A 12,188-nucleotide genomic window follows, 5' to 3' on the forward strand; every position below is an offset into this window, starting at 1 on the left:
GATTTTCGTATTCAACAGGCTCTTCACTCTTGCATTTTGCAATGCTAAATCACATTTTAAAAATTAAAAATCCGTATAAGTCATCATTTTGTTACATAATTTATATACTAGTTATTATTACAAGAAGTTTAATTGAAGATCGTAGACAAAAAGTAAGAAAACGACTAAACATATTATACAAAAGCGATACTTTATTATTATCCTCCGAAGTCATTTTGCCAAAAAATCAAATCACAACCATTCATGCCCATATATCATTTAAAAACAAGGCTATTGAATTTCAACCATAACTTTTTACATTTTGCTAGCGGATTCGGGGGGTCAAACTAAACACACATTGTGACCAAAGTGGAAACGACATTATCATACATGTGACAAACATGGATTTAATTAATGACTACATTTATTGGATCCACCAAGTCCATTCATATCACAACGCCCTCAAAATATTAAAGAAAAAAAAAAAAGACGTGGAATGAAACTGTACAAAGACAGAAATGACAGAAAGCACTCATTAAGTTATGTACGTATCAAGGAAGAATATCACGGTTTCTCATGTAGGTTAAGAATTGTGAGGGTAATTCTGCTAAAAGGGATTGAGCAACAGACACTTCTCCACCTGCAAAATAACAAATAAATCACAACTATTTTTTACCATATTCAAATAAAAAAAATATATATATATATTTTCTTTAAGTGCATACAAAAGAGAAGGATTTAGGATTGAAGGAAGACTTATTATTACCTTGTATAACATCCCTGAAAGGAACAAATTGAACTATATCGCGTGATGCAAGCCGGCCTGTTGAGCTTTGGAGACTTTCACCTTTATCTGCATCTAAAATCTGCATGGAATGTGAGTAGAGTAAATGACAGTTTTACCCTTTGGTATGAGAAAAAAAAATAAAAAAATTGTACTACCTCCATCTCCGTAAAATCAGCTCCACCAACCCCAATGATTAGGATGGACAATGGAAGATCTGACGCCTTTACGAGGGCATCCTTCGTTTCTTGGAGATCTGATATGACTCCATCCTGTTTGTTAACAAATGAAAACGTATTTCATTTCATATTTATCATTGTGTTAAATTGTTAAATTGTTAAATTGTATGTGAATACCGTGATGATTAATAGAACAAAATACTTCTTCTCATTAGCTGCCAAAGCCTGCCCAGCTCTCAGTCCTGCAGCCTTTATCACAGGTCCAAATATGGTGGGGCCCGCTAGTGAAACATTAAAAAGAGCCTGTCTATATGCTGTCATGATACCTTCAATCCCTTCAACCTAAAATTTCCATAATAATAAAAAAAAAAAAAAAAACAGTTAAACCTTAGCAGCATCATCAACAAATTGGACAAGAGAATTGCTGTAAATCTTTCCTTAGTGAGAAAGAAAAAGACGTGAATGCCCTTATAAGAAAAATTAAAAGTTTCAGGTTCACCTCTGAGTTGACACTGCTTCCGTTTAGGTTGAAGCAATGAGAGACTGGGCCATCAGAAGGGCGAGCTCCAAAACCCCATAAAGGAAATTTCTTGTCATAATCATAAAAGTGAAGCACTTCACCAATTTCAAGTATTGCCTAAAACAAGTGGAACATCATTACTATTTGTATTTCTATTTGTTTAACAAGTGATTATATTTCCTATAAATAACAGAAATTGTAGCTTCTCACTTTTTGGTATGCATTTGGACGTCCAGAATGATCGATATAATGCAAAGAATCTGGCTGACGTGGATTTCCATTAGAATCTGAAGAAAAAAAAATATAGTATTATATAAAACATGAGGTAAGTAAGTAGGTTTGTTTGACAACAAAATCGTAGTTGTATGTGTAGAAAAAGAGCACAAATACTTGTAAAATCAACAGCCACCATGAAGTTCAATTCACAGCCACCAGCCAAGTAATCAAGGAAGGTATGTTGGACCCTTTCAGAAAACTTATCCACAAAGAGTTGACTTTTCAGTATCTGTGTATATATTATATTATAAATTATAAATAGGTAAGAGCAAAACATGATAATATCTATAGAGTCAGATGAATAATTAAAAACATATAAAATATAAATACATGGATTAGTGGTTAAAACCTTTTTCTGATTATCTTTCTCAAGTGATGGAAACATATGCACTCCCTGACCACTAGAAGATAATTTTTCTAACTCAGCAAGCGACTTCTGGACTTTGCTGAATGACCCAAAATATTAAAAAAAAAAAAAAAATTACGATTTTAATTAATAATAAAGAAATATAACGATTTCCTACCCAAGTGGATTGTGATTTCCGTTACTATTATAGTTGAAGCACTCAATACTCAGTGGAGTGTCCTGGATAGATTTAAATAAAAGAATTAAAAAGTAATAAAAAAAAAAGTGACTCCATATTGCATATATATGAGACTGAATGATAACATATTTTATTACCTTGCTACCCACTTGTGAAGTGTACAAAAGAAATGGTTTCCAAATTGGGTTTAAATTATTTTTCAGAACTTCTGTTTTGTAAACTGGAATAGTAGTCCCACCCTCCACACATTTTGAAATTACTAAAAAGGTATCCTGAAACAAACAATATGAAATAAGTAAATTGAAAGTCTACTCTATTATAATGATTAAAAAAGGAATGAAGTACATACACTTTTGGAGAAGAAATCCATATTCTTTAAATCTGAGCACCTAAATGTTAACTCAGTTGTAGTCTTGGACACAAAAACTTCTTCTGCATGAACATTGAGCTTCCCTTTGTTTTTTGGACGTGAGGTGTTGGTTGACTCTATTACATCCACAAGATCCATGGTCAACAACCAATTTGGTTTGGTGACTATCTACATAGAAATAACATCAATCTTTTATTAAAATCAAAACTTACAGATTTCAGTTTTAATTATATACAACATAGATGTTTCATCATATTTCCAAGAAACTAAAAAAGCAAAAAGATTGATTGTTCATAGTTCATAGTTCATACCTCGGATAATGTACAAGTAGCCTCTCCCAGGAATTGTTGTTCATCCAACTTAAGTGTCTGCAGAACAAACATAAAACTTTGAGTGTCAAATGTTTGAGAAAAGTTAATAGATAATAGAATTATATAATTTATTACACCTTTACTTGTGGGCCATGGAGTTTTCTATCAACATCATATACCCTGAACCTGTAATGTAAGATGACATTTTGTTTAGATATAATTTAAAATCAATGTACATGTATGAAATAGAAAATCTGACCTAGTAGAACTTACAACAGCATTTGAACCATTTCAAAATGATAGGTAACAGTGTGTTTTGTGATCCACTGTGGATTTAATGAATTTAGAACAATTTCTGTACGACCAATCTCTTGTAATGAGCCATCATTTCCTTTTGTATATATAACTGCCATGGGATCACTCTATAGATAAAATCATATATTTGTTAGAGAGCAAGAAAGTTTATCAGCTTCTAAAAAACAAGAAACAAATCAATATTTCACTCAAAATGCATAGATTTATAAGTACATGAAGTCATGTTTAAATCGGTGTTCATAAATAATGAGAACATACCTTGGAAAACATATCCATGTCACGCAAGTTTGAAGCAGACAAAGACAGCTGCAAGAATTTGATAATTAATTACATCAGTTTGACATATATGTAGGTTATCAGGTATAACAACAATACATTGATAATCATAATTAACCATATGTCTATCTTACTTACGAGTGAACATCAAAGAACACTTGTTTAGAAACGATGCTTACAATTTAAAATAGTAGTGCTGTTATAAATTCTACAATCAGGAGATACATCAAAATCAAAATTGAAAACCAGCCCATTGTCCCCTTTCTATAGGAAGCAACTACATGCTGCTACACACTATAATACCCAAAACAGACATAGCTTCATCTTTGGGCTGAAAATTACCTCCCTCGATCTAAACCTGCACATAGTCCGAACCTCTTTTTCAAAAACCAGCATGAAACATAACAAACTAGTCAACGGATTCATCGATCAAAAACCTCGAGTAATTAAGAACTAACACTTAACACTTAACACCTTCACTCTACATTTCTACAATGTATTACACTACGCGTGATAGGTCAAATATTACACACTCCACTGGACGTAAGCAAAACAAGTAATACAGGTAAGCAAACAGAAAAGTCATCCTAAAAATGATCGGAAATTAGAAAAATAAATATGAGAGAGAGAGAGAGAGAGAGAGAGAGAGAGAGTACCTCGATCTGAGAAAAGAGGCCATGGTAACCACGAGATTTGAGAAAAACATCTACGGCATCATTAGGACCAGGAGCATCGGGATTATATGGAGAGCCGCCGACGGCGGCCTTGCCATCGGTAACGTCGGAGCAACAATTGCCCATCGCTGCTGCTGCTGATGTTTAGAAAAAATGAAAATGGAAATTCAAGTGAGGTAAAAGGGGGTCGACTTTTTAATGTTGAATTGGAGTGGAAAATAGTACTACTAGTTTAAGACCTCGACCGGACCAAGAAGGTTTCCAGGAGATAACGGTGGAGTTAAACCAATGATGTTTTTTACTTTAAATAATATAAAGAGTAAATTACATAAATTGTCTCTAAGGTATTTCTCATTTTACAATTTTGGTTAATAAAACCATTCCTATGATTTGGAAAAGTTACAAACCTTGCTAAATATGTTTTCTTATATTTAACAAAAGACTAAGACCTGTCACCTGTATATATTTTTAATGTGTTTACTTCATGAGTTATAGAGATATAGAAATAGATTTAAATATAGAGAGTTTTAGGAGTAAAACACTTGATGTAAATTTATCCAAACCTTCACGAAAAAATCCAGACAGCATCAATCAGCCTGTATTTAACAATCTTAAGCCTATCATGTAACTGATAAATCAAATATACATTAGTATTATGTTAGAATTAGAACACAAGAACCAACCGCAAGCAGGCAGTTTTTTTAAGGAGGAAAACTACAATTAGAGAATGACCGACCACTATTGAAATAACTTATTTTAATAGTAATAAATGATATACATAAACATAAATATCTTAATAGTAATAAATGAACATATAGCGTAATTTAATTCATCAAATGACGGCAAAATATTTAGACCAACTCATGTTGTTACTTAAAATAGATTGTTTTCCAAAATTTGGTACGTTGAAAATGAAAGTGGATGGGTCTATTTATAAAAAAATATTATTTATGTTATGATTAAATAGCCTGAATTATGTATCAATATCGTTGAATTGTGTATCGAATAAGAAATGGTATTTGAATTGTAGATAAGAAATCTCATTGAATTATGTGTATCATTACATATATAGTCGTCTTATTTATTATTCATTTGGACTTTCATCTATTTTATTTTTAAAACATTATTTATATATTTTTATCTTTTTGTTTATCTTTATAACATTTTTGATTTCATCGTTCTACATTTAAAATTATAAAAAAGTGTCATGTGTAACAAAGTACTTAGAAAAGCCTAACAAAAAAGTCATAAATATTATTTTATAGTTACAATTACAATAACTAAAGAGAATAAATTATAAATATATAATACATTTAAAATGAATTTAAAAACAATATAAAATAGTCAAAAGAGTCATGTCAAATAGATTTAGGGTGGTGTTATGGACACTCCACTCTAGTCTAATAAACTCCCTATATACATCTTTATATATTAGCCTATTATATCCTAATCATTTCATTACTTTATTATTTAATTATTACATTATTATTATTATTATTATTATTATCTAATTTTTTTAAACTTTATTTACTATTTTATTATATACAAATAAAATTACTAACTCTATTATTATCTAAGTTTTTTTGAAACGTTTTTTATAAAATAAATAAGAATAATAGTATTAACTATTTTTTATAAAATAATACTTTAAATAGAAATAAAAAAATGTATTTGAAATAATTAAACAAGTTGATCAAACAATTTGTTTGGCGTTAAAAAAATTTTATTGTTAAAAAATCTGCCGCCCAATTCTTCAAAAAAATAAATAATAAAATAATAAAATAAATAAAAACGTAGCCCATTTGTTAGCCCAATTCTCCATTAAAAAACAAAAAAACGTTAACCGTAACATAACAACGTCAACGTATTTTTCTCAGATTGTATTACTTACTCGTTTGTTATTTGACACCCCCACCACAATGCGACGACCGTCGTCATCAGACCACCACAACCACAGAATCGTCGTTGCATCGGACCACGACATCACTACTGCATGTAAATGAGAGAAGGCAGAGAACAGAAGCCGACAACGACTGGCAGATAGCGGAAGCTAGAAGAGGCGGCGTACGGCTACCGGAACATAATTTTTAAATTTTCTATTTGATTTTTTAAACTCGAAACTTTAGTTGAGAATGATGAAGAACGTACGAACCCGACTACAACCGACGGCGGAAATAAGAATATGACGAGTCCATCAGCGACACAGTTTTCCGGTTAGCAATTTCGCCGGCAACAATATTTTTTATAGAGAGGTTTATATTTTCTAGGAAAAAAATATAATTAATCTCAATAGACATTGAGAAAATGTAATAATAATAATAATAATAATAATAATAATAATAATAATAATAATAAGTTCAGCATTTACAAAAAGGCCTTGTGTATTTGAGTTGTTCAATATTTTTTATTTTTCGGATTTTGTTTAAAATCTACAAAAATATAGAAAAAAAAAAACAAGTCTAGTTTCTAAAAATATTTGAAAAGTAACATCTTTTTTTCTTTAACTTAGTGCGTTTTACATATGTTATTATGTTAATACTAACTATTTAAAAAAATTGTTATGATTCCTAAAATCATATATATATATATATATATATATATATATATATATATATATATATATATATATATATATATATATATATATATATATAATATAAAAATGCATTTACTAAAAAAATAATTATAACTACCCCTTGTAAAGTTTTTTTTTTAATCTAATAAGGATTGGACCATTTATTGGTACGATTTATTTTGAAATATGCTTCAAAAAAATTAAGGATTCAAAAAAAAAAAAAAAAAAAAAAGCGTACATATTGATTATATTGCCAACATAGTAGACAGTATATTAGGGATAATGACTTAAAAGGGTAATATATTTTTCGATTTGTACACATTTAGTCACTGAGTTTTTTTTGTCCACATTTACCCCTTCAACTTATTTTTCGATTTGTACACATTTAGTCACTGAGTTTTTTTTGTCCACATTTACCCCTTCAACTTGTTAAACTGTACACATTTAGTCCTTATGATCGGCAACTCCAGGTTAGCCGGTAAAAATGACTTAATAGGGTAATATATTTCTCATTTTGTACACATTTAGTCCTTAATATTTTTGTATACATTTAGTCCTTAATATTTTTTTTTTGTCGCAAAATAAGTCACTTTTGTTTTTGTATTCATTCAGTACTTATTAATTATTTCTTTAATTTTTTTTCTCACGACATCTGATGTGAGATAGCCATATAGTGGTGGGATAGGTTGAGGTGGTCCTGCTATATGTTGTTGGTCAAGATACCTGGTGCGGGCCGACTATAAGTTGTAGGCATGGAGGGTCGAGAAGAGCGGTTGGGTTAAGACGACATGCCAACAAACCCTGGGTATTTCAGTCTGATAACTGATTGCACCTGTTGCATGTTGGCATTCCAGTCCGATTATTGATTGGGCCAAAGTATATCAATCTGATGAGTGTGGGCCCGTTATGCATGATAATACATTTGTTGTATCAAGTATTTTAGGGGAAACTCACTAAACTTTGTGCTTTCCCAGTTGTTTATGTTTTCAGGTTCTATCGTTGATTGTGGAAAGGCGATGCATGACTGTACACACTCATCAACAATATTGACAATTTCACGTTTCTTATATTACTCCGATTTTCGATAAATATATTTTGAAATAAACGTTTTTTTCTTAATAATGGATTTACAATTAGAGAGTTTTACCTAATTTAAAATTGAAAATTTTTGTTGTGAAAATGAGACATTACACATAAACATCAACAGCCTTATACACTTCATCAATGATTGTTCCACGTAAGATATCGTGAGAAAAACCTAAATAAAATATTCATAAGTATTGAATGTGTACAAAAACAAAAATGCTTTATTTTGAAATAAAAAAATATTAAGGACGAAATTTGTACAAAATGAGAAATATATTACCCTATTAAGTCATTTTTCCCGGCTAACCTGGAGTAACCGGTCATAAGGACTGAATGTGTACAATTTAACAAGTTGAAGGGGTAAATGTGGACGAAAAAAAACTCAATGACTAAATGTGTACAAATTAAAAAATATATTACCCTTTTAAATCATTATCCCCAGTATATTATTTGGAAATATATAAATACAAGTTAGAATAAAACAAATAAAAAAGAAAAAATAGGGGAGAGAAAAATATATATTAAATAACAAATGAGAGAGAAAATAGTTATAAAGGAGAGAAAAAAATATAAATCATATATATTTACGATAACAAGAAAGAGAAAATGGTTACAGAGGAGAGAAAAAAACATAAATCATTAAATAGTTTATTAAATAGTCTCGAAAATTTAAAAAAATTATGAATTTATAGTCCGGAGTGTAATAGCGTGGAGTGTATAAATAAAAAACCATAGATTTATTTGTTTTACCTCAAATTTTGAGCTAAACATGACATCATTTAAGCTACACCCTAACCCTATGCCAGCTAAATGCAAACTTTGTGTCGACTTTTCGTAGTCTTTATTGTTTTGAGTTTTAAAAAACTTTTTTTTTTCTATTCACGACCTTTTTTATTTTGGAATAACATCGGCCCCTACTAATGTCTAGAACTTTGTCAAAACACTTGTGAATTTTGAAAAAACAAAATCGTCTTCATTATCCTCTTATGGATAAATCAAACTATCAAAGCATCGAATGTTGGGGCTTCTTTGTTGTGGGGTTTTAGGATTGTGATGTTTGTTGGCATTTGAATACTCCTGGGTCATTTAATCTGTTTATTTTCAGCTATTTTTAGTTTAGCTATTTGATCCGTTAGAGATAACATATCTCGACTTGGCAAATATAGCTCTCTATTCTTCCATTTAGAAGGGAAGTATTCTCTATTAATAGAAAAGTTAACCTCATACATTTTTCAAGTTTCTGATGCAAAGTAAAGTCACAAAATATTCACAAAGATTCTAACTAGTAACTACCCCTCACCAGAAATTTACAACCAAATCCACATCATCACGTTCTTCTAAGTACCCAATCTTTCGCCACCTGTCAACTGTCAACGCAACCCCGCATGATTCAAGTAATAAGATGAAACTGGCACCTCATGCCCTTGCGATTGTGTATGAGATTGAGGAGGATGCGGTCCACCATAAGGAGTCATAGGCCGCAAATGCAGAGGAGAACCATAAGCAACTGGTGGGATAGGGTAAGAGTTGTGACCCAAATACCTATCTGCATCCAATCCAAATCTTTGATCACACGGATGCATTGTCATATACCTGTCAAAAAAACCAAATTTTAGATTACATTTTTCAAAATTACAATTTTATCCCATGTTACCTTGGATATGGTTGATGATACAGAGGTGGGGCCTGATGGGCGGGGGCAACAACTGGATGGCAATTATGTAAATTTGGGTTTAGGTTTAGCCCGTTTTGCTGACCCAATTGAGGAAGATTATGAATTGGTTGTCTATACGTATTTTGTAAAGGCGTTGTTAATGAGCTGTTGATCCATCCGTTAATATTATTTGTGGCAGGTATCCTCTGTGGTTCAGGTGCACCATTAGGTGCTGTAGGGTATTGAGCAGGGATGGGACGAAACAATGACAGAAGTGCCCCCACCTGCAATTTTACGAAAATACCCCAAATGGGTATTTATATAAGTTTTGGGAAAATTGGGGAAAATGACAGAAAGAAATTGTGTTTTACCTGTTGACTATTAAGTTCTGGTGCAAACTTTGATCCTTGATAATTTTCTTTAATGGCATGTCTGAATGTACCTAAAGGAAGTGGAAGAGATTCCTTGTAGATCTTGAATCTTACCTACAAAAAAGACAGAATTTTAGATTATGATTATTTTATATAAAATTATAAAGAAAAGATTTAACCTGTGCTGGAAACATTCCACCAAAAGCAGCAGATTCCAAGTTCATTCCTCCATTGGATGATGCCTCATAGACACCATAAAGAAGCTTCACATCAGTATCAAACAGAAAAAGCTTGGTGCCTGGTTTGATCTTTTCAACAACTTGTCTTCTACCAGAAGGAAGACCAAAAACTCGGTTTATATAACATTCTGGTTTTGTTTTTCCACTACACATGAATATGTAACCACAGAATTCCTCTTTTTTATCATTCACAGAAGCAAGAGCACTGTTTTCTGAAGAATGATGAACAGTGTCTTTAGATATGTTGTTTGTTAACTTCTTGAAATGTTTCTTGGCAGGAGGTCTGCTTGAATCTTGCCCTTGTTTTTTGGCCATGATGAAAACTGTTAATACTGCAGAATCAAGATAACACCTCAATGTCAGGAAGCAAGAACATTCAATATCTGTATGTATTAATAGAAACGCACATGATTCTAAAGATTCTAATAAACATGATCTTGTAAGCTATATATTGTTTTATCTCAATTTTATATATGTTTCAAACTTGGAATGAATTCTATAAAACAATAACCAGTCCAATTTGATGCATAACCAACTAATAAGAGATGACAAACAAATAATGAAGTAAATTATGTACAGGAATTCTGTGAGATCATCTTTCATTGTGCTTTTTCAAAAATTGCGCAATATTCAATTAGGTTCTGTAAGAAATCTCGATAAGACTAAATTTAAACACACACACAGTCAGGACTCAAAGTAACCCCAAGAAGGAAAAAAAATATAGGTGGTGTTAGGTCGCATGGAATTCGCGATTTGGAATTAAAATCGGATGCAGATTATGAACAAATTTCGTTTGGATTCCTTCAAGATACTCGGGTGAATAAATCTTACATTTAGACATCAACAACATATTGAAAACCGCAAGGAAGCAATGTGTCCAAGAATCGAAACAATACGGCCACATGTAGACACAAATATACAAAAACCCTAATTTGTAATCAAATAGAACGAAGAAGACGAAGATAAAAAAAAAATGGCGAAATAACCTGAAAGATGAAAGGTCCGAGGGTGCTTGCAGAGAGTAGAGAGTGGGGTGGGACAAATATGACTATGTAAAGGATTTCTGCTACCTGGCGTTTTTATAACGGTTAGGAGATGGAATATTTACGGTGTGCCGGCGAGGATTAAGAGTAATTAATCTCTTTGACGGTTTAAGGTAAAATCTTTTGAAAGTTATAAATATGTAAGTAGATCTTATGAGTTTTAAATAAGATTTAAATCATTTGTTTATGTAACGAAATTTTAACTTTTTTTTTATTGATTTATATGAAGGAGTAGAAGCTTTATGTATATTTATGACACTTCCAAAGGGGTATAGAAAATCTAGAAGAAGCGTCGATAATGAAACAATGATGTCGAAATCATTTACTCTTACTCGGGGAAAAGATAAGAGTAAGTACAAAACTATCGTTTCAAGTACGATACAATTATACTAGCTGTCAAAAATGTAATAGTTACAAGATATTTTTTTATGTCCGATATGTAATAGTAAACGTCAAATATATAATAATGTGTTTACTGTGCATTACATATGTAATAGCTAGTGGCAAATATTTAATAATGTGTGTAGTGTGCATAACATGTACTCAACGATGAATAGTAGCATCAGTTGTATGTCCTATATGTAATAATCTAAAATTACGTATATGTCTACTATAAGTATTTGACTAACAATAGTTAGTCCTTTCGTCGTTTGTAAATTATTGCCTACATAAGGATCATTGCTCCTATAAAACAAAACGAAAATTATGAAATAAGTTTACTCTCAAATCTATTTATTGAAGTTTTTAACTTTTGAATAACATATAATATGTTTTAAAAATACCTTCCAAGAATTCATCTCATATGATCAGATCATCTATCAATAATATCATACAAGTATTCAACTCATACGATCAGAGACTCTCTTGTCTATTATTATTGTTATTTGATATTTTATATTATGATTAATTTTAAAATACAATATGAAACCATACACAAATTATTTCTAGTTTTTATCTTATAAGCATGGATTCTTCTTCATTAAAGTGAGTG

The 12,188-nt window shown here is 31.0% G+C and overlaps 2 protein-coding genes across 5 annotated transcripts; both read right to left on the reverse strand.

Moving 5' to 3' along the window:
* Positions 1-257: 257 nt before the first annotated feature.
* Positions 258-4,473, reverse strand: LOC111896704 (protein BONZAI 1). 4 transcript variants are annotated; one of them, XM_042900094.2, is made up of 17 exons: positions 4,212-4,333; positions 3,898-3,913; positions 3,538-3,585; positions 3,238-3,386; positions 3,102-3,150; positions 2,965-3,021; positions 2,633-2,821; positions 2,421-2,555; positions 2,263-2,324; positions 2,088-2,184; positions 1,853-1,967; positions 1,673-1,749; positions 1,442-1,579; positions 1,120-1,284; positions 922-1,035; positions 746-845; positions 258-619 (listed from the first exon to the last, which is right to left on the reverse strand). In XM_042900094.2, exons 1-17 carry the CDS (start codon positions 4,259-4,261, stop codon positions 531-533), a joined length of 1,650 nt encoding a protein of 549 aa, XP_042756028.1. In that variant the 5' UTR covers positions 4,262-4,333; the 3' UTR covers positions 258-530. The 4 variants fall into 4 exon arrangements, with proteins under 4 accessions (XP_042756028.1, XP_023748449.1, XP_042756029.1 ...); XM_023892681.2 differs by lacking the exon at positions 3,898-3,913 and having other exon boundaries at positions 4,212-4,473; XM_042900095.2 differs by lacking the exons at positions 3,898-3,913; positions 4,212-4,333 and adding an exon at positions 3,735-3,886.
* A 4,598-nt stretch (positions 4,474-9,071) lies between these two features.
* LOC111896705 (B2 protein) lies at positions 9,072-11,293 on the reverse strand. Its single transcript, XM_023892685.3, has 5 exons — positions 11,141-11,293; positions 10,095-10,486; positions 9,916-10,029; positions 9,545-9,828; positions 9,072-9,483 (listed from the first exon to the last, which is right to left on the reverse strand). Exons 2-5 carry the CDS (start codon positions 10,467-10,469, stop codon positions 9,261-9,263), a joined length of 996 nt encoding a protein of 331 aa, XP_023748453.1. The 5' UTR covers positions 10,470-10,486; positions 11,141-11,293; the 3' UTR covers positions 9,072-9,260.
* Between the last annotated feature and the right edge of the window lie 895 nt (positions 11,294-12,188).

This window comes from Lactuca sativa, chromosome 1 (genome assembly GCF_002870075.4).
Source record: "Lactuca sativa cultivar Salinas chromosome 1, Lsat_Salinas_v11, whole genome shotgun sequence".
Lineage (NCBI taxonomy): Eukaryota > Viridiplantae > Streptophyta > Magnoliopsida > Asterales > Asteraceae > Lactuca > Lactuca sativa.